At 34.9% G+C, this 23,429-nt stretch overlaps 1 protein-coding gene across 4 annotated transcripts; it reads left to right on the plus strand.

The window, feature by feature from the left end:
* The first annotated feature begins 747 nt into the window (after positions 1 to 747).
* LOC117914291 (pumilio homolog 6, chloroplastic-like) lies at positions 748 to 22,426 on the plus strand. Of its 4 annotated transcripts, none has more exons than XM_034829558.1 (11): positions 858 to 1,018; positions 5,656 to 6,367; positions 6,763 to 6,988; positions 7,154 to 8,216; positions 8,311 to 8,452; positions 8,563 to 8,670; positions 11,111 to 11,323; positions 11,445 to 11,555; positions 17,560 to 17,754; positions 19,758 to 19,929; positions 21,952 to 22,426. In XM_034829558.1, exons 2-11 carry the CDS (start codon positions 5,726 to 5,728, stop codon positions 21,966 to 21,968), a joined length of 2,889 nt encoding a protein of 962 aa, XP_034685449.1. In that variant the 5' UTR covers positions 858 to 1,018; positions 5,656 to 5,725; the 3' UTR covers positions 21,969 to 22,426. The 4 variants fall into 4 exon arrangements, with proteins under 4 accessions (XP_034685448.1, XP_034685449.1, XP_034685450.1 ...); XM_034829559.1 differs by having other exon boundaries at positions 859 to 1,018; positions 5,656 to 5,982; positions 6,187 to 6,367; positions 6,763 to 8,216; XM_034829557.1 differs by lacking the exon at positions 858 to 1,018 and adding an exon at positions 748 to 821 and having other exon boundaries at positions 6,763 to 8,216.
* The last annotated feature ends 1,003 nt before the right edge of the window (positions 22,427 to 23,429 follow it).

A 23,429-nucleotide genomic window follows, 5' to 3' on the forward strand; every position in this document is an offset into this window, starting at 1 on the left:
GTTAAAAAAATTATAAGTGTTTTCTAAAATTATTATTAAATAAATTTTAAAATTTATTTAAAAAATTGTTTTATGTTTTTTAAAATAAAAAAATTATTTTTCCGACTCTAAACATACTTTCCACGATTTTTTTAAACATAAATTTCATATGTTAAAAGCTATTTGAAAGTTGTATGAATTTTTGGAAACGATGGTGACAAACAAGAAGTGTATAGGGAATGGGTTTTTTGGAGGAGATCTCTATTAATGACAGAAGAAAAAAAAAACACAAAAAACAAAACAAAAAAAGAGGAGTAAGATCAAATTGTGATAATGAGTCATAATGACTGAGTGAGATGAAATTGAGAGATCCAGCAATATTAGGGTGTATAAGGGCCATGTGAGGATTCTAGAAAAATTGACAGATATGGTATAGAATCAAATAATCAAGTGTCCTAGCAACCAAAAATAGGTATTGATGGGCAATGCAGTTGGGGTTAGACAAGTTTCCCAATCACAATAGTTTTATATTTAATTATTACTCGTACAACTAGCTTTGGAAAATTATTACTACTCATGCGTCTCCATCTTCAATCTTCATCACATGACTGAATGATTTTATTTGGGATTTTCCGGGAAAACAAACATAGCCTTTTACCAAATTTTGCATGTCACCCCTCCCAAAATGACAACGAGGAGAAGTGGAGTATGTTCCAAGTTCCAACCAAAATGGCAACAAGCCCAGTTGAAACAGTAGGGCATAAATAAATGGCAAATGCTATTTTCCTCCACAATCCCAAAGACAAAACATGGCAAAATAAGAAGGAAAAGGGCCTTGTCAGGTATGAGTGCCTTTATGCCTTTTTAGTTTTTATAGAAACCTTCAAAACCCACAACCACACTCTCTCTTTCCTCTCTCTCAAACCATTTATTTATTTAGTCCAAATACTCCCTCCTCTCTCTTCTCTCCTTTCCCTCTCTATATAGAAACATCTAGGGTTTGCAACAGTGAATCTTCCTCAGTTTCTGAAAATATCTTGTAAGGGTCTTTCCTTCCTTGCTCCATCATCAACCTTAGCTAGGGTTTCAATTTGCTCATGCTTTTATTCGTGTTGCATGCATGAAGTCCAAATTGGGTCTCTCTTTCTCTCCCTCTCTCTCTTTTTTCTTTTCTTCTGCGTGTTTTGTTTGTTTTCTTTTTGTTTTATTTATTTTGCCTTTTTTGGGTTTGTTTGTGTTCGGAATTGGGGTTGTTATTAGAAAAGAAGGGGTTGTGGTGGGGTTCGTACAGTTGTTCGTTTGGTTCATGAGAATGAAAATTTGGAGCTTATTCTTGTTCCGACATTTCGTGTGGAGTGTGAATTGAGTTTTTCTTTTTTGTTTCACTATGTTTGCAACTGGAACTGTTATTATAAAACATGTAAGGGTTTTTTGTGCGGTATGATCAGCTGTTTATGGCAAAAGCGGGGGAAGAAAACAGTATGAAATTTTGGGGATTGTTCTGGTTGTTACATATTGCATTAAGTTTGAATTGGGTTTTTATTTTTTCATCTGTGTCTTCGGGATTTGAATTTATTATTAGAAAAGGCGGATTTCTGGTGCGGCCCGATCAGAGTGTTTGGTTGCTAAGAAAAGTGAGGGAGAGAAGAAAACAGAATAAAATTTTGGAGCTTACTCTTGCTATTGAATTTTTGCATGAAGGTTGAAGGTTTTTTCTTTTCATTTCTCCAAGTTTTGTTTGGTTTCCGGGAAAACCCAAGGAGATTAGAAATTAGAAACGAATTTTAGAGCTTATTCTTATTTGCACAGACTTTGAAATTTCATTTCTTCATTTCTGTGTTTGGAACTGGAATTGTAATAGGAAAACACTATATATGGTGAAATTTGATCAGTTGTTTGTTCAGTTGCTGAGGAAACTGAGGGAGAGAAGAAAATAGAATGAGAATGTGGAGCTTATTCTTGTTCTTAGATTTTGAATAAAGTTTGATTTTTTTTTTTCCTTCTCATTTCTTTGTGTTTGGAATTAGTATCATCATTGGAAAATATATTGAGATTTATGTGGTGTTTGAACAGTTGTTAGGTTTTTGGGATAAGTGAGGAGAGAAGAAAACAAAATAAGTTTTGGAGCGTATGTTCTTACATTTTGCATGGAGTTTTAATTGGTATTATTATTGGAAATATATATAAGGATATGCAGTGGTTTGATTGGTTGTTGTTTGATCTGTGAGAGAAGTGAGGGGAGAAGAAAATAAAATTACTCTTGTTCTTACATTTGCATGAAGCCTGGTCTTATTTTATTTTATTTATTTTTTTCTGTGTTGAGTCTCCATGTTTGAAATTGGTGTTTTATTAGAAAAAATGGATTTAGGCTGAGCTTTGATCAGTTGTTTGTTTGGTTTCTGGGAAAGTGAGGGAGACACCCAAAAAAGAAGGATTTTGGAGCTTTCTTTTTGAGTAATCTTACATTTTCTGGGAAACCAAACAGTTTATCTGGTTGATATAAGTTCTTTGTTTGGTTGCTGAGATAACTGAGGGGAAGAAAAAGATAGCATAAATTTTGGAGCTTATTTGCATGTTTTATTCTTGTTCTCACATTTTCTGAGCAACCAAAAGGGTTATTTTTATCTGGGCAATACCATTTTTTTAATGTTTATTTAGTTGTAAAAAGTTCAACCAGGGTTAAAAAGGAAGGGTTTTGTGTACAATTCTGCACACACTTTAAGCTCTCCGGGAATTTTGTGGTTTCTCTGTGTCATTAGTGTTGGAAATGGGTTAGTTATATTATGCTTTATACAAGAAAACAGAGCAAATATTTTTTTTCCCTGAGTTTTATATTTTATGTTGTCTTGGTCTTCAGAAGATAAGAAGCTCACCTTCTTTGACTAAGGTGTTGTTTTAATAATCATGAGTGCTGAAATTCTTTTCTTTTTTTCTTTTTGATCAAGTGTTGTTACTTAAGGAGGGATTTCTCATCCGTCTCTTGTAATCTCTTAGTTTTAATGAATATGTTTTTTTTTGATAAAAAGTTAATCATAATTGCTGAAAATTAAAACATGAAAAAAAATCCCTACAATCCATTTAGTGTGTTTGATCTATGCAAATGGATTTTAGTAACCGAACATGGAATGCAAAACATGTGACACTTAATAGTGCATTTTTCCTTTGAAGACTCCAACTCAGTGTTTCTTCTTAAGATTTTTTTTATTTTTTATTTTTTTAACATTATCTCTCCTTAAAATGATTGATGAAATTCTCTTCCACTACAAACAAAGTCTGCTTCTTCAACTCTGATGGTACTTATTTCTCTGATTCACAATTTTGATTGATGTGTTTTCCCTCTTCTTTTTTGTTAGATGGAGGTGGATATTGGTTTTTTTTTTTTTGGTCATGGGTTAATCTAATGGTTCTTGATTGTTTGTTTGTGGAAAGGTGATCTGTTTTTTCAGTCTGTAATGGGTAATGAGAAGTTGATTATATTAGTTTCGTGCATGGGAATGGGTTGGATTTTTTGGAGAATATATATATATATAGACAATGATTGTTTAGCTTCCACTATTGGCTCACTTCAAAATCACAACTTTCCAAAATTTGGATAATAAATTCACCAAATTGAGAAGATCTGGATCCAAGGGGAAATCAGGCATACCACTTTTCCTCAGTCTGACATTTAGATTTAGCTTTTTTTTTTTTTTAATTCTTTTTTTTTTCTATCTTATTTGTTAGTTTATTTATTTATTTATTTCAAAAGTTTGTAGTGCACAGAAATACTATCTCATTACCATTTGATTTAGTTATGTAAGATAAAATGCAATTTGCCATGCCCTTGTTCAATATCTTTAAAGCCCCCAATAAGACAAGCAATCTACCTCCTCCTTACATGAATTCCAATCTAATATAATTTCATTATGTATGAAATTTATTAAATAGAATCCTTCAAAGAGTTTGTAAAAAGTATTAACCTCCAAGATAGAGGTGCTAAATTGGATAAGATCTTTGTAAAATACTAAATTATGATGATAATCAAATCCTCTAAACATAATTTCAAGTATGGCCAGCTGTCAACCCTTTGTGCAAATTGAAATTAGGATCTTTATTGGATTTACTTGTCCAACATATGCCTTTTTAATGTGGGTTTCTGAAACCGTTTATGACAATCATGTTTTCTTTTTGGCTAATTAAGAGTATATACAGAGATATAACATACAATCCAATATTATATGTTTGTATGTGTGCACGCATCTAGAAAGAATGCCATTATAAGAGTGTAAGAACTACTAATGAAACAATTTAATTTAATTCAACATTGAATTAAAATTTCAAATGATGTAAGAGCCTTTTCACTTTTATAAATTCGACATTTATAAAGCCTTCAAACGTTGGATTATTTTGTGCTAAATAATCATCTTTATCAGTCCATCCAAAGAAAAATTTGATTTCTTTCTTTTCTTTTCTTTTCCTATTGTTTCTCAGCTGCCAAATGGAGCATTAAGGTTTTATTTTAATATTTTGAAAGGGTTCTGATATGCATGGAACATAAAACAACTATCTTTTTCTTTATTTTATTTTTTATCAGGCTTATAGCCAAAGTGCTTCAGAAGAGCAGTGTTTCCAATTGTTGTTGAGTGAAGGAGGCTGCTGAAATCTAGCGCCTGTGTGGTTTCCATTTCTGGCTACAGTTTGAAAGAATAGGTTTATGAGAAGACAGAACACTTCTAAGAGAACAAGGAACAGTCTTGAGAGCACATCATTTTATCATGCTTTAAAAATTATTTGACTGAGTTTTCAAAGCTTTCCAAAAATATAAAACATTTCTTTTTTAAAAATTTGTTTCCTGTTTATCTGATCTCTAAGAGCGAAGAACAGGTACCTATCCAAAAAGAAAAAAAAAAAAAGAGCGAAGAACAGGAAATTTTTCTAAAAGAATAGAATCAAACAGCTGTATACTTTAATCCAATATAAGTATTTTAGAATGAGTTTTAGCATGATCTCAGAATGTTGAAATGTCCAATCTTGGAGGGCTTTATTGCTGAAATAAGTGGCATGAAATATGTTTTAAGCTGTGGAGGTTGATTAAAACAGTAAGATCTTGTTTTGTGGATATTATTTTGAGTTTTTGATGGATTTGAGAATGTTTCATTTGCTGAGGTTTTTAGCATGCCGATGTTAGCATCTTTGTTTTTATGTTTCTTTTGATGCTGAAGTGATTATGTATCTCTCTGTTCATGACTCAATTTGGATTGTATTAAGGATATGGTTTGAGACTCTGTTGTGGATGATGTATAGTATGTGGTTGTTGCATTTTGAAATGATTTCTTTAAGTGTTTATTTTATTTCATTTTTATTTTATTATTTGTTGTTCCTTTTTTATGTTTTGATAAGATATGAGAAGGGTATTACACATGAAAGGGAAGAATTTAGAGATCCTTCAAGGAAATTATACATTCTCTTTTAGTCAATTCTTGTAAGGATTCTATAGATTCTATAGACATTCAATTTTAAAAAATGTTGGGTTTACCTATTTCAGGCTGGTATAATTCTTGTTTTGATTAGGTTTTCACTTTCAAGCATATCTCTGCATTTTGGATGATTATCTAATCATAAGTGTGATATCATTAGTTTATCATGAATCTCTTTCCAATAGATTTTTATGAGCTTGCCATTTGGCCTGTCATGCAGCTGATTCTTAGAAGGCTATGTAAAATTCTTTGCAAAACAGAAAAAAGGTCAACATCAATCTTCTAGAAAGATGGCTACTGAGAGTCCCATTAGAATGTTGGAAACAAGTGGAAAATGGCCGTCTCCTAAGGAGACTGCAACCTTTGCACCATCATCCTCTAGCATGGCTGCAGAAGAGTTGAGCTTGCTTCTGACGGACCATAGGTTTTTTGGCAATGGGAGGGATGTTGCCCCTAATCGAAGTGGGAGTGCTCCGCCAAGCATGGAAGGTTCTTTTGCTGCCATAGAAAACCTTATGTCCCCACAGAACTCCAGCTTGAATGCAAGGTATGCAAATCTAAACAGTTTAATTGAAAACTGTGAGCCTGAGGAGCAGTTACGTGCTGACCCTGCTTATTTAGCATATTACTGTTCCAAAATCAACTTGAATCCTAGACTTCCTCCACCTCTAATCTCATGGGAGAACAGGCGTCTGGTACGGCATATTGGTAGTTTTGGAAATAGTCGGGGATTAACTTCTTTAGATGACAGTGGTGGCAGATCGCTCCGTTTGTCTCAAGGTACCCTTTCTACCCACAAGGAAGAGTCTGAGGATGACAGATCACCTCAAAAACCTTCTGATGATTGGGAAGACCAAAGCAGTGCATTCTGGTCTGGACAGGATGCAGCTTTCCTGGCAGGCCAGCATAGAAGTTCAGTCGATTTGATACAGGTAATTGAATTGTTACTTTTCCATTTTATTTAGTGGGATGCTTATTTCTCCATTCATGAACTGATGAACCATAATGCTCCAGTACACTATAAGTTTCATTGGGAATGTCAAACAAGTCACCACCACCCTGTGCTTATTCACCCTCAAAAAAAGTAAGCCCCTTTTCAAGAATGGCATCCACTGGGAGATGCATTACAAATCATCTGTATGTGGCAGAGTTAATTCAAGTTAATCCCTTGTTGCAAATGCATAATTTGTTCCACAATTCATTCAGAGTTATTAATAAGGAAAATTCTAGAATCAATTTATGGTAAGCAGTAGTTGCTTCTAGCTTTGTTCCCTTTTACTTGCTTGTTGTAACTATTCACCTTATTATGGTTGTCTCAAATTTGCAGGATGATTTCCCCAGAACTCCATCGCCTGTATATAATCAGTCTCGCTCCTTAATACATGGATCACCAGGGAAAACAGTTGAACATGATGCAGATAGCAGCTCCTTGCATGATTCCTCTGTCGGCACATCAAATTTAGTTGCATCTACTCTGGTCACAGATAATTTGGGACCATCATCAAATGCTAATCCTGCAATTGCCCCTGTATCAAACTCATTGTCTCTTGACGGTACTGGCAGCACACCTCCCTCACCAGCTCTTATTGAACGAGATGCCCACAATTTAGATGTCCATTTAGAGGATGATGTCTTAATTGGTGGTATTACTGTTTCAGATTTTGTCAGTACTGAATCTAAAATGAAGGATAGTAATACATCTAGTCTGCCAAATTCAGGGAACAAAAAAAACCAAGAAGATTGGCACCACAACCGTCAGAAAAACTGGCTGCAACACCAGGTACATCAACAACAGGGCAATTCATTTCAAGTTCAAGGTGCCAAGTCTCAAACGGTTTTTCAAGGAACAAACCATTCAAACATTAACATGGATCAATATCTCCATGGTTCCTCCAAGTTTTCAACTGAGGCACAGCCTGTGCTTCAGTCATCTGGATTCACACCTCCACTCTATGCAACTGCAGCAGCTTATATGACTTCAGCAAATCCATTTTACCCCAATCTGCAACCTCCAGGTTTATTTTCTCCACAGTACAGTTTTGGTGGATTTGCTTTGAATACTGCAGTTCTTCCTCCATTTGTAGCTGGATACCCTCCTCATGGTGCTATTCCCTTGGCTTTCGATAACACTGTGGGCCCCAGCTTTAATGCTCAAACTTCTGCTGTTTCAACCGGGGAAAGCATCACCCAAGCAGTTGATATGCAACATTTAAACAAGTTCTATGGACAGCTTGGATATGCGCCACAGCCTTCTTTTGCTGATCCTCTTTATATGCAATACTTTCAACAGCCTTTTGGGGATGTATATAGTGTTTCAGGTCAATTTGATCCACTGGTATCTAGAGGTGGTGTTATTGGGAGCCAGGTCAGTGCTTTTGAGACACACAGAGAGTCTGATGTTGCTTCTTGCTCTGTTGACAAGAAACTCCAACATCAGAGAAGTGGGGGCCTAACTAATCTGAACCATAGAAGAGGGGGCATTGCAAGTCCTAATTATCATGGAAGCCCAACAAACATGGGTATGTTGATGCAATTCCCAACCTCACCTCTTGCTAGTCCAGTTTTACCAAGAAGCCCAGCAGGTGTGACCTGTCTTCCTGGAGGGAGAAATGAAATAAGGTATCCTCCTGGTTCTGGCAAAAATGTAGGCATATTTTCTGGATGGCAAGGTCAAAGAGGATATGATGACCCAAAAACACATTCTTTTCTTGAAGAGTTGAAATCCGGAAAAGGTCGAAGATTTGAGCTATCTGATATTGCAGGGCATATTGTTGAATTCAGGCAAGATCTATGCATAGTTTAATTTTTTTTCCCTACTATAATTGTTATATTTCATTGTATCTGAAAATTAGATCATCTTGTATTTCAACTTCAGTGCTGATCAACATGGAAGCCGCTTCATTCAACAGAAATTGGAAAATTGTAGTGTTGAAGAGAAGGCATCTGTATTTAAAGAAGTACTCCCACATGCTTCCAAATTAATGACTGATGTTTTTGGTAACTATGTTATTCAAAAGGTACATTTTCAGAATATGTAAAGTTATTTTATATATATATATGTTTTTGCCTGTTTAGGCTCTCTTAATTACTTCATTACATTTTTTTTGCTTGTCTTCGGTGTGTCCAGTTTTTTGAACATGGAAACCCTGAGCAGAGGAAGGAGCTGGCAAGTCAACTTGCAGGCCAGATTTTGCCTTTAAGTTTGCAGATGTATGGTTGTCGTGTAATTCAAAAGGTATGTATGGTTCTCACTATGCTTATTTGTAGCATCTAGCAACAATATGTTGGCTGTGTTGGGTGCTTGCATGTGCATTAGCTGCATGATTGTGTGGGTATGACTACATTTTCTGGTAAAAATTATTGTTTCTTTTCAATCAACTCTGGGAGTTTTGAGATGTTGTCATATGCTTATGGGAAATTGTTTTATCTTTATTTGCATGATATGCCCTTTGGCATGCCTAGTTTTCTCATTAATAGAATATAATGGCTACCGGGTGAGCAGATGTGTAATGATGTGGCAAAGTTGTTATTCTGCTGCAATAAGATACTGAGGGGGGACAATCATGGTTTTAAGTATTGGAATGGGATGCTATGGATATTGAGACATGTAATGATTCAACTAGTTAAACATTATGAAATTCATTTGAAATTTGGTGCTTTAACCTTTGTTTTGGTCTTGCGATTACATGTTGGTTGTGCGCACATACTTATTTTAATACATCACAGCCTGGGCCTGCTGATTAAATGTGTTGTTCAAGGCGCTCTTTTCATGTTCTTAAAGTTTTCAAAATCCTTCCTAATTCATTTTTGGAATTTGACTCCTAACTGATAATTTGGAGTTAGGACTTTTCAGTTTTGGCAGAACTTTTGATCTTGTACAATCCTTGTCATTTTATTTTTCTCAACATACATTGTTCTTGGGTGAATTGTTCTCATGAAAATGAAGGGTTTTTTTTTTTTGTTTTTTGTTTTTTTGGGTATGTATATCTTAATATCTTTTCCAAAAAGGTTTATAACTATATTCCAAAATTTGACAAATAGATTGAGAAAAATAAAATGTTTTTGGACAAGATCAATAACAGTAGATGTCTTTCTACTCTCAATAGGGACCCTTTTGTGTAAGTGGAACTGACACTTTGAAAGGGAGACTCTTTGGAAGCAAGTTATTCGTAGGAAGTTTGAGGAGGAAGAAGGGGGGGTGGCGTACCTGATATGTGAGGGAGGGGTTTGGTGTGGGGTTTTGGAAGGAAATTAGGAAGGAAAGGTCTTTAATACAAAAACAAAATTGTTTTCTCTATGGGGAATGGTAGAAGAGTAAGATTTTCGAAGGATATATGGTGCGGGAACGATGCTCTTTGTGATTCTTTCCCCTCCATGTATGTCTTAGCGGCTTCTAAAAAGGCATGGTTAGTGGAGTTGTGGGACTCAACGGGTGAGGAAGGGGGTTGGAATCCTAGGTTCTCTAGGCCCTTCAATGTTTGGGAGGTGGAGGAGGTAGAGAGGTTATTATTGACAATTCAAGGAAAGAGGCTAGACACTAATTTGGAGGATAGGGTGATTTGGAAAGAGACTAAGGACAGGAACTTTTTTGTTAAATCTCTCTATAGTGCTTTTGATTGTAGAAGTGCAGTACCGTTTCCAAAGAGCATCATTTAGAGCCCTTGTGTTCCTACTAAAGTGGGTTTTTTTTTTCTTGGGAAGCTTCTTGGGGAAAGGTGTTAACCTTGGATCAACTAAAAAGGAGGGGGTGATCCTTAGCTAATACATGTTTCCTTTGTTGTGTGGAAGAGGAGTCTATTGATCATATTCTAATTCATTGCACCAAGGCAAGGGTTTTATGGGAGTTTTTTTTTGCTCTTTTTGGTGTGACATGGGTCCTTCCGTTCTTGGTTAGAGATATCCTTCTTGGTTGGCATGGTTCCTTCATGGGCAAGAAGCATAGAAAGGTGTGGATGGCAACCTCATTATGTCTTTTTTGGTCGATTTAGAAGGAAAGACATAATTGCTTTTGAAAATGAGGAGTTTTCAATTCAAAGGAGGAAAAACTCTTTTGCATGTAATTTTTGGTGTTGGTCTAAGTCGGTTATAGATGAAAGACTTTTACCTTTAATCAATTTTTTTTTTGATTGGTTGGGTCCTAGATGAGGGCTGATGAGATTTTTTGTATCTCTTCTTCTTTTTTGTTCTTTATTTTTTGTATGCTTTGGGTCGGCCTTTAGGCGCCTTTTTCTCTCTTTATATATAATATTTTTCTGTGTGTTTACTTATCAAAAAAAAAAAAATTCCTGCCAAATCTTAAAGTACCTGACTCTCCAATTATGCTCTAGTTAAATACCATCTAATTCTCCAGTTTTGTTCCTTCCAAATGTGCCAAAATAAACTGAGGGGCAGTGTTTCAGACCTTCCTCATTTTTTCCCCGCACAAACTCTGCCAGCTGATCAAAGCATTTTATTTTTTATTTTTTTATACAGAGGAATGTATTTTTTTAAAATGCCTAATTTTTTTAATTAATTTCAGATTCTCTCATTGAAATGGAAAATTACATGCATGATATTTTTGGCTTCTTATAGAATTTGAAAAGGCCATTTTGTTAATAAAAAAGGGATTAATTATTTTTTAAACTGACTCTTTTCTCATTGAAATAAGTCTGTTATGTGCTGGATTCATGATGCAGGCACTTGATGTTATTGAGCTTGAACAGAAAACACTTCTTGTCCGTGAGCTGGATGGACATGTTATGAGATGTGTCCGTGACCAAAATGGAAATCATGTAATACAGAAGTGCATTGAGAGTGTTCCAACAGAGAAAATTGGATTCATTATCTCTGCTTTTCGTAGTCATGTTGCAACACTTTCTACACATCCTTATGGTTGCCGTGTCATTCAGGTAATATAAACTTTAGCAGAGTGGTGTGTGCTCCTTTTTCTTTTGTCGTGTGCATTGATCTTTTGTTTTGCTTAAATGCTTATATAATCTGAAGTTGCTTCATGTTTTTGGTTTGTAATAGAGAGTTCTAGAACATTGTACGGATGAATTACAAAGCCAATTTATTGTGGATGAGATCCTGGAATCTATCTGTTCCCTTGCTCAGGATCAGTATGGCAATTATGTTACTCAGGTTGGTGCTTTTTCTTTCTTCATTTTTGGATGCATCTGTTGCTCTTCCTTTTTCCCTATGTTTTTGTCTCTCAAGATTTTATCCTATGCTTTTATTCCTGTATTTCCCTGTTTCTTGTTAAAAAAAAAAATGTTGCATCCTATGCTTAATGGCTATTCATGCATCTGATTCAAATTTGTGCTTTGGGTTCCTTTGTCTTGAATCCTCAAAATAATTCCATATTTCTTTATACTTTAGCATAAAGGAGGGAAGATTTACACATGAAAGAGATGAAAGTGGGAAACAATAGAATACTAGCTAAACTACCTTGATCAGAATCATCTTTCTAGGTTAGCCTTGTTGCTTGACTGCAAGGCTTCTAATTGGCCTATATTCTACTTGGGTCTACCTTTGGGAGGGAATCCAATTGCTTGCGGATTCTGCGATCCAGTGATTGAGAGAACCTCTAGGAGATTAGACGGGTGGCAAAAGACTTATTTATCTTTCGGTGGTAGGATAACTCTTATCCACTCATGCCTTTCCCACATTCCTAACTACTTTCTATCCCTGTTTAAGATTTCCGCTTCAGTGGCTGCAAAAATTGAGAGATTGCAAAGGGATTTTCTTTGGTCAGGGGTTGGGGAAGGTAAAAGATATCATCTTGTTACTTGGGACGTAGTGTGTAAGCCGAGGGCAAAAGGGGGATTGGAGTTTGGGAATATTTCTTTAAGGAATCTCGCTCTTTTAGGGAAGTGGTTGTGGAGGTATCCTAGGGAGGGTACAACTCTGTGACATCAGGTCATTCTAAGCATTTATGGGACACATTCAAATGGTTAGGATGCCAACACTTTAGTCAGATGGTCACATCGTTGTCCTTGAAGGGCTATTGCACAAGTCTTTCAAGATTTTTCAAAGTATACTCGATTTGTGGTAGGGGAAAGAATTCGCTTTTGGGAAGATTTGTGGTGGGGGGACTAGCCTTTGAGATCACAATATCCAAGACTATTTAGAGTAGTCACGGATAAAAATATCCCTATTTCTTCAATTCTCGGTTCTGCTCGCCCTTTCTCTTGGAACTTTAATTTTTGTTGTAACCTTTCCGATTCAGAGATAGAAGATCTAGAATGTCTCATGCAATCTCTTGACTGTATGCATTTATCCACTTCGGCTCAGATGCGAGATCCTGGTCTTTATCTTCTTCAGGATTGTTTACAGTTAAGTCTTTCTTTATAGCCTTGTCCCAAATACCTGATTTATCTCCTCTTTTCCCTACTAAGTTTGTATGGAATTCTCAAGTCCCTTTCAAAGTCAAGTCTTTTGTCTGGTTAGTGGCACATAAGAAGGTAAATACTAATGACTTGCTACAATTGAGAAGACCCTACAAAGCTCTTAGTCCTGACATTTGTAAGTTGTGCATGAAGTACGGAGAAACAACAGATCATCTTTTCCTACATTGTTCTTTGACGATGGGGTTGTGACACAGACTATTTCAGCTAGCCAAGATGGATTGGGTTCCTTCGAAAAGCATTTCAGACATGATGTTCATCAATTATAAAGGTTTTGGCACTTCCAAGGGAGGGATAGTTCTGTGGCAAAATGCGTGTATTGCTTTAATTTGGGTTGTGTGGCGGGAAAGAAATGCTAGGATATTTAAGGACATAGATAGGAATTAAGAAAATCTTTGGGATTCCATTCATTTTCTTGCTTCTCTTTGGGCTTTTTGTTCCGTGGTTTTTAAGGGCATTCCCCTTAACGTGTTACAACTAGATTGGCTTGCAATGTGTAGTTTCAACGGGATGGTCTAGCCAAGAGAGCTTGCTCGTAGTTTTCATAGTGTAGTTTCTTGTTCTTTTATTGTGTTGTTTAGTTTTATCTTTGGAGGGAGGATTCCTCATCCTTCTTTTGTAATTCTTTTTCTATCAATATATTAATTGTTGTTTCCTATCAAAAAATAGAAACTAGCTAAAGCTCCAGCTAGGAATGATTACAAATCCATATCTGTCTTGAAGTCTCACTATCAATCAATTTACTTCTATGAGGGGGAAATTAGATCATTCCAAAAGACCCAATAAAGAGGAGAGAAAGAGAAGATACTCATCCTCGCTGAAGAAAAGAAGATTACCCATATTTCCATGTTTGCATAAAGTATTTTATCTTCAATTATAGAAATATTTTTCAGGAGAGAAAATGCTGTTGTCCAAATTGAAGGCGAAAGGGAAGAACTTGTGCAGAGAATGGTTTATGAATTACAAGATTGTATGACCCTGGATCAAGCAGAATTGTAAAAAGGGTTCATAAACTTACTAAAAATAGTTGTGTCAAATTTTTGGTCTGTTGAGTTCAAGGTTCTTAGCATATTACATAAATTTTAGAAATGTTTAACAGCAGGATAGACTTTGGTCCTGGTCAAACTCTCAAACAGACGAGCAAATCCACCTTAGAGGTTGTAACATTATCTCAAACTTTTTGGTTGAATAGGAAATATAAACTGGAGGATTTTTTTTTTGGGTTGAATTTATTTATTGCCATTGTTTAATACTTGAATTTTTAGAATATCATCTTGGATCTATTAGGCAGTTTGCCAATTATTATTTTTTTTCATGAAATTTGAATAGTTTGAGATCTTGTTTTGATTACTAGGAATTGTACCAATTGAATCTTCTTTGTGAAATTTCGATATTTTGAAATCTTGTTTTGATTTTGATGGGGACAGGAATTGGTGTTTGTAGCTTGGCTGCCTTACCACAAAATTTCAGATTGCCAAGTTATGAAGTGAACACACATAATGATAATTAATGGGTTTCTGAATTGAGTGACATACATGAAATATCTAGGATCTGTGCTTTTAGGTAATGTTGAAAAGAACCGGCAAAATTTTAAGGAAAAATTAAGAGAAAATAAAATGAAGCCTAGGGCAGCATGATGAAATACCTTTCTTTGAGTCAGCCCTATAAACATGGATCTAAATTGTTCCCTGCATGAGTTTTTGTGTAAAGAATCATATTGGGAAAAAAAATTGTGTAAAGAAGTTCCTTAAGGAAATTTTTCTGTGTCTGGTCTTGCTTTTGCCTTTGGAAAACGATGTCTTACAAACATGAATTAATGTTTGATCTATGATAACAACCACCCTGTTCAGAGCTTCACTGCTTATGTCCTAGAGATGAGAAAGATTCAAAGTTTTGCCATTGTTCCGTATAAACAAGGATTGAAATGTCATGATTTTTCTAAGATATGTCACCAATATTTGGGGTATCGGATGGCACCTACAGGACAACTAGGACAGATATCTCGCTCTTCCAATTTTTCAAATTCTCTCTCATTTTTCGCTGATTTACTGATATTACACTGATTTTTTGTATTGTTGGCAACTTTATCGGTGACTCATCAACACCTTTTTCAATGGGGGTTTAAATGTGGAAATTTTTTAGTTGCACACGTTGGGCCAGGGGAAGCCCAGTCAGCCCACCGAGCCCAACAAGTCCACGCTCTTCATTACAGCAGTTGAGGGGGGCCACCATCTATTAAACAAAACTTTGTTTTTCTTCAATTTGTCAATGTGGGATTGTTTACTTACACTGTTTAAAAAATCACTTAAACTAGATTCAAAGAGCAAGGCTTGAACCAAGGTCCTTGCATTTGTAATTGATCTTTATTGTTTTTTCTATCATTTTTTGGAGTATTCCAAACATCTATGAGTTTTGATTAATTTTTGTTCCACCAACATTTTTTGTCGAAATTTTCATTGATTTTTCTTAATATATCTGTAAAATCGAATTGTTGATATATCCATGAAAACTGATATTTTCATCCTCACCTATAAATAATGGAGCAACATCATCACTCTGGGACAACAATGGTTGGTTGACGGTAATAGATAATTAACACCTTTTATGTTTGATTGAAGGTTATCTCATTCTTTCATGTATTTGTTCTTCTCTATGATTTTTTCTGTTTCCTGATCAAAGAAGAGGTTATCATATTGGTGCAGCTGATCTTAGAAGCTGCTGCCTTGTTGACTTGTTTGTCTTATTGATCATATCAATTTAAGTGCTCTAGGCCTTGTTTGGCAACTGTTTTTTAGAACAATTTTTTTTGTTTTGTAGAAAAAAGAAAAAACACAAAAACACGTTTGATAATCAGAAAACCATTTTCTGTTATTTGTTCTTAAAAAATAAAAAATAAGGCATTTTTAGAAAACATCTTTTAATTGTTTTCTAAGAACTGCTTTAAAAAATAATTATATAAACATGTAGAATGATCAAAAGTAAAACACTAGATATAAAAATTATTTTTAAAATATATTTAAAAATATTAAAAACAGATTAAAAATGTTTTAGGTTCCCGAAAAGACTTTTATTTTACGAAACTTTAAAGAACAATTTTCAAAAGTTGTTGTCAAAAATTGTTTTTCAGAATTGTTTGAGAACAGTTATCAAACAAGGTCTTAGTCATATTCCAACTTGAGTTTTTCCATTTGGAATCACATCCTCATGTTCTTTGCCCTTATGCACCTTGGATTCACAGGGCTGAATCAACAGAGTACAATTATCAGTACAAATTTTTCTGCCAGGAAGATTTACAAATTTGGTTATGGTCTTTTACTGGATAAAATTGGGTTATCTTTGGCCTTTTCGATTTCCCTTTTTCTCCTTTTTCTTATTCAAAAATAAAACCAATCTATTTTTATTAAACAAAATGGTCAAGAGGGACCAGACATCCTTGCATAGCAGGCAAAATCTAGTCATAAAATAAGAAGAAAAGCTCTACAAAGAGAAGTAATACAAGCTGCACGCATGTGAAAGAAACGAAAACAATCCATGAACAAACCAAAGATTTACTATTTATGATTTGATGAGGCAAACAATCCTCTACAGAAAATACGAAAATTTTTTATCCTCTTTTGGAAGCCATTGATGAAACCTTTAGGAGCCTCTTTCCTTCTTAGTTACTAGGAGATTACAATGGCTGAATCTTTCTTCACTAGAAAATTGGAAAGCCCAAAAGCTTTGGCCTGCGCAGCCATTAAGGAGGGATAGAATCTCAGCCTTATAATATAGTAAAGAAATGAAGGCCTGTCAAATATACAGATATATATATATCAAGACCAATTCTTATCTTTGTCTTGTTTCATCTTTTCATTTCCTTAATGGTGTCTGTTCTTTTCTGGTCTTTATTCTTATTTGGGTCTCCTCCTTTCCCTTGGGATCCATTGAGGGTCTGCCTTTTTGCTTGGGAGCCCACATGGGGAAGGATTTTGATGATGGACCAGCTTAAAAGGAGAGGGAATGGATGATGCCGAATAGATGCTATTAGTGTAAAGAGGAAGAAGAAACAGTTTATCACATCCTCCTATGCTGAAAATCAGTAATCTTGTGGTAACTGATTTTCGCTTTATTTGGTATTCAATGGGTAATGCACTCCTTGGTAAAGAAGGTCCTTCTAAGTTGGCATGACTCCTTCATTGGGAGAAAGAGGAAGAAAACTTGGAGAGTTGCTCTCCCTTATGCTTGTTTTGGACAATATGGAAGGAAAGAAATAGGTGTGTATTTGAGAATACAGAAAAAGCTTATCAAGCAATCATTCATGTATAATTTTTTGAAGTGGGTTCAAGAAACCGCTCTTTGCCCATGTTGGCTTGTATCGATTGACTGAGCTCCATGTAGTGGGTGGGAGTAGACCTTTTGGTGCCTTTGTATATACTGTGGATACTCAAGTGCACTTTTTGTTAAGCATTGTTAACATAATACTATCAAAACAAAAAATTATATTTACACAAAAGAAAAGAAAAATGTGCTGTTATTTTTATTTTAAATGACATTTTACACCATACCTGATTGTGGAGATATCTGTACGCACATATCCCTGATATACTTTATGCATAAGGAGTGAAGTTTGTTGCTAATTACGTTCTGGGGTTGGACTTTTATTTATTTATTTATTTTGTATGCATGAAGTTTCTTTTTAATGCAAACTCTATGTTTCAACTGTTTATTACTGACAGAATACTTGCTTATGCTTCTCACAGCATGTATTGGAGAGAGGGAAGCCTCATGAAAGAAGCCAAATTATTAACAAGCTGAAAGGTCATATTGTACAACTGAGTCAGCATAAATTTGCATCAAATGTTGTTGAGAAATGTTTGGAGTATGGTGACGTTAATGAACGGGGACTCTTGATTGAGGAGATCATTGGCCATAATGAAGGGAATGATAATTTATTGGTAAGTCAAATCCAAAGCATAAATTTAAATATTGGGTTCATAATTGTTGAGAATGTCCTAACAACAAAAAACTTAGTTGATCTAATCAAGGATGACTTAAATTTCACGAAGTATTTGTTGCAAGCTTTCTCAATCCAAGTAGTTCTTTTATATTATTTCACTTGCTTTACCTTCTCTCAATAGCATTCTTTTACATTTTCTTTTTACCTATGTTTTCAGTAGTGCTGGAATCAGCTGGGTTGGCCCCCAGACATCGTTTTGTTTCTTAGAAAAATTGGGGAAGATTATCTTTTCCAGGAATTTGAGGTTTTGTTTATATATGTTTGAGGAAAACTTTTAAGTTAATTAATAGTTTTTTACTTAATATAGGGAGAGGAAAAAAAAAGAAAAAGAGAGAACATTCTCTTTGATTCTATGTACAAAATCTTGATTATAGGATAGCACCCAGGGTCTTATTTGTAACTTGTAAGCAATGAAAATTAGCCCCTTATTGGAAAGTGATCTATAAGCCATCCACCCAACCAAATATTGCAAAATTGAAGTAATATGATTATTTTAATAGAATAAAATATCCATTAGAAAAATATCAAAGTCATTTTAGATTAACTAGGTTCAGCCCCTGATTCAAAGAAAGCCAGAAATAATCAGATCTAAACTCATCTCAAGTTCAGTGTTTTATATCTGACATGAAGTTCAGGGCATTGAAATAATGTATTTTCTGGTTTGAAATTGCATATTTATGGTTAAGGCTTGTTTAGCATTTTAGTATTTTGTTTTCTTTAATATGGTTATGCACCTACCATTATAGCTATTAGGATGACCTGCCTGACTCTTTGCAATATTCTTGGGACGCATGATCATGTTTGGGTTGTTGGCACCTGGTCCAATCTCTGCCTGTTGTCATCTTAATATGCTGGCTTTGGATTCATTATATCATATTTTTATTGGCTTCAGATCCCTAATTCTATTTGTCCTTCCCTTTCCATTCCTGATCCATTTTTGATTTGTCCCATCTGGATATTTATTTCTCTACTTTTATACGAGATGAGAAAGGATCCTTTTTTTTTTTAACCAGACTAGCCCCAAGCCCCAAGCAGTAGGAAAACCTAGAAATTGTATTTTTCACCTGAAAATATTCTTGTAGATATTTTCCTCTTTTTGGTTCCACCTTTTTAGCAAACATACAAAACGTCAGGGGAGAATAAATTTTCCTCATCAAAGATTCCCTGGTATTTTGGTGGTCCGGGGAAGGGTTTTTGAGATTGTTCCACAATGGTTACAATATGGATCATTTGGGGATGGTCCTGTCTCTTACACAAACTTATTGCAGGAAACTTTAGAACCTTTTCTAATATCTTTTTTGCCTAGTGTTGATATTGACACTCTATTTAGCCTTGCATGATGTATCTTTATGAAGATTGTCATTATCATAATTGATCATGTTGCTAATCCTCTGATATAGTACATTTTTTAATCCTTTTTCTTTTTAAAAAACTTCAGTTACAAGTCTAGTTAATTTGATTGGGTGGACCATGGAAATGGCACTCTTGTAAGGGGTTTTGTTCTGATGCCTCCTTATTTATTGTGATGTGGAACATGGAAATGGCACTCTTGCTAAGGGGTTTTGTTCTGATGCCTCCTTATTTATCATGATGTGGACCATGGAAATGGCACTCTTGTTAAGGGGTTTTGTTCTGATGCCTCCTTATTTATCATGCTATGGGAATAAAATCCAGCTTGTTTCTAATTGACGGACATTTTTATCTTTGGTTTTCTGTATGTTGGATAAGAAACAGTTCTTTTACCTCCAATGACAGTGCTGCCTTTATGTGATGTTATCTTAAATCTACATAGCCAGCTTTTCCTTAAGGTTGACATACTGATATTTGGGTGACCTACTTATTCAATGGTTGCAGATAATGGTGCAATTTACTTTTCATGGAACTTTGGGTATCATGCAGTTTTGGGGGTTCTAACATTCTCTCTGTTTTTTACCTTTGTAGATAATGATGAAAGACCAATTTGCTAATTATGTCATTCAGAAGATTCTTGACATCTGTACTGATAATCAGCGGGAATCATTGTTTGTTCGTATAAGAGTTCATGCTCATGCTTTGAAGAAATACACTTACGGAAAACACATTGTTTCTCGATTTGAACAGCTATTTGGAGAAGGTGCGTGCTCATCACTCAAACTGGTGTTTACTTTCTCAGTTTCCCTTTAATTAGGATTTGTATGGGTGTTTTCTGATTCTCCAGACATTAGTGCTCCAATTAAACAAGGATGCATGTATTTTACTGATGGTGCCTCAGGTCTTTAGCTTTTAAATAGAACATTAAGGGTGCCCCAATAATGATACATTATTCCTGCTTTCATTTTATTTGTTACTTTTAATGTTACTGGTAATGTTAAAACAAAAGCTTTTCATGTATCATGACTCAAGAGTATCAATTTTGTATTATTTTGAAATCCCTGATTTAAAATGATTGTATGCTTCACCTAAAAACCTTAGTGCTTGTATCTTTTCTAAAGTTGTGTAAGAGATGTGGAGATCTAATACTTAGCATTTATTTGAGTTCTCAGTATGCTTCTTTCCACCTCTTTAGGTAGACAAGGCTAAGTATTAGCCCTTCAGATAAAATCCATCTTAGTGAGACGGTGTATCTTTTGGTTCCATACTAAATGAGAGTGAGAATCCATGCTTTGACCTTTGACGTGAACAATCAAAAATTTGCTGGAGGTTCACTAGAAGCCAACTCTTCATGAGTCACACCTGATAAGAAAAAGAGCAAGGTTCCGAGGACATGTATCATTTTAAAAAATATCACTGAAGATTTTTAGTAACACACTTCTTTTTGAAAAGTAGTCTCCAAAGATTTTTCTAAGTTTTTGCATGAGAAAAATGTTGATGAATTCTCTAAGGTTTCATATTTATAGGATTAAAGGCCTAATTAGACAAGAATAAATAAGGCAATATTTTAATTGAACAGTACTAAAGACTGCCAGATTGGCTCTTCAATCAATCTGAGGTGGGTTGAACCATGCAGAGAAAATTTCTCTTTTGATTTATCAAATCTTGTCCAAATTGCTCTTTCATGAGCTTATTGGACAGATCAAAGGACAGTTTTCTCATTCTTCAGGTCCATTTTGCAAAATCAGTTTGTAACACAACTTTTAAATTTTTTCAAAGAATTCATTTAAATTTTGTTGAATTCAAAAGAGGCTTCTAAGTCACTTTCCAGCCCTAATTGATGCCTAATGAAGAGTTTGTGTAGATATTTGGGTATGCATACAAGCTGCAAGTGTTCTAGGCTTGAGTGAATGGATTAGATGGTCATTTGCATGGGAATCAATTACTGACTCAATTGTGGAACAGCATTCCTCAACAAACCTGCTTCTGCAAACAAAATTCTAAGTATAATCTGTGTGTATGCAAGGAATTGGGAGATTAATTGCTGGTCTACCCCCTAACCACAACTTAATCTGAGCCAAGGCCCAAGAAATGAGTGTAATTGCCCATGGTTTTGCAATTTGGTCCTTAAATATTGACACGGTTTCTTTTTGTTTTTTCATTTGGCATGATATTTCCATAGCCCTGACATAAATTAAAAACTGAAAGAGGCATTTTAAGTTATGTTGTGATGTCATTTTCGTGTGTACTGCATTATTGTTTCATGTTCATTTAATTAGTCTGCAATGGAAGCCATCCACAATTAAAAATGCAGTGATTTCTGCTTCAAAGATTTTTATTTGTCTGATCTTAAAGTTGAAAACTTCACTTCTTCACTATACTCAGGCAAGTTTTAGGCAGACATGAACTTGCATTGAGCACACAGTCCTATCACTTGTGTTGAATAGATGACTTAACTGGTATGCTTTTTTAATTGTGAGAATGTTTTTAATAAATTGGTTTCTGGAGATTGTTTCGATAACTAAAATATGATGCCCCTGTGATCCATGGGATTGTGCTGCTTATATAATGCCTTGTGCTATTTGATTGTTGCATATTCAGGCATTTATGAAGGCAAATTGACCAAAATATGCATATTCTCTCATTGTTTCTCATTCAGGGGTTCTTTTTCTTCTCCTCTTCTCTTCTCTTCTGTGTGTGTGATAAATCTTAGTAAACACCAAGTGACAGGGACTCCGAGAACATAGTATGTCTTCTGAGCCATTTTCTATTTTCTTGCATGCAGAAATTGAGGCATCGTGATCAAGATGATGCGGATGCAATGGGAATGCTCGGTTGAGTCCTGACAGTAGAGTCACAGCCATGAAGGCGTTGCAGCTGGGTCTTCAAGGAGATTGTCCTTTGACATCAATTTGTTAAAATTGGTTCTAGAGAACAGAAGAAAAAAAAAAAAAAAAAAAAAAGAAAGAAAAAGAAGTGGAAATTGGGAGCTTTTTGCTGGAAAATTCTGTCATAAATAGTGGGGTTAATGTTGTAAAGTAGTAAATATATGTCTTGAGCAGTGTATGCATTGGTATAGACCATATATATGTATAGGTTATGTTGTTAAGATTGCAAAATATTTGGGAGGGAGGGGAGTTATTGGTTAAGAAATTCCCCTTGAATCTTGATTCTCTGGAATTTGTCTTTTATTCTGTGTTGTTAACCTTAGAAAACTAGAAATTTCAGGGTGTTTGTGAAATTCCCTCTTTAAAAGATAATCTTGCGGAGTGGTAACTCCCACTGAAATCTGGGAATCATTTGACTCATCTACTTTATAGACAAGATGAGGCCCTTTTCCCACTCTTCCACTACCACTGGTGTTATTGATTGTTCTTTTTTTAAAAAAATAAAAATAAAAAATTCTTTATGCTATACTTGGTTTTAAAAAAAAAAAAAAACCCTAAGAAAATAGTATATTTTAATAAATAATTGAAATGGGTTTAAAATAATATATTAAAATAATTTATAATTTTTTTTTCTACCTTTTATCACTATTTTCTTCCCCTCGGATTTTTTTTCTGAAAATTAAATACAACCTCTCTATCTAGTCTCTTTCCTCTGCATTTTCCTCTTTTCTTTGAAATGGGTGGAAAAAACATCCATATTGCAAAACTAACCTCCCCTTTTAACAACAAAATTGCCCCTCTTTTATCTCTCTTCAACACAAGACTATTCTTCTCCCCTAAACTTTAAATTAGCATTTGGTTCTCTCATTCACATGTGTGAAATCAAGGTTTGATTAATCTTGATTTTGATGATAACAAAACAAGGTTTAGAACTAATGATTATATTTCAAGTGTGATTAGGCAAGATGACTTCCAAAGTGGCAATCCAAAGACAAATCAAGCTAAGGAGAAATCATGAAGAAAAAGACCACCTCAAAGAGAAGAGTTTTTCAAGACCAAAGCTTCTTAAGATCTCTTTGTAAGGTTGTTGGTACACTAGGACTTTCATGCATTTCATTCTTTATTTATGCACCAAAATCATCCAAAAGTAATATTGTTTTAAATATTTTAAGAATTGGATAATTTCATGTTTTCAACTAAAACCTTGTGTTAAATGATTTTCAAACTTGTGTTAAAAGGTTTTAAGTTGAAGAGGGTTGAGTGTTGAGCTAAAAAAAATGGTTCAACCAGTTCAACCGGTCGACCGGTTATGCTCGTCCGGTCGAGGACCGGTTGAGGGAGGCCAAAAAGTTTCTCTCTCTCCCAATGACCTTCT

This window comes from Vitis riparia, chromosome 5 (assembly GCF_004353265.1).
Source record: "Vitis riparia cultivar Riparia Gloire de Montpellier isolate 1030 chromosome 5, EGFV_Vit.rip_1.0, whole genome shotgun sequence".
Taxonomy (NCBI): domain Eukaryota; kingdom Viridiplantae; phylum Streptophyta; class Magnoliopsida; order Vitales; family Vitaceae; genus Vitis; species Vitis riparia.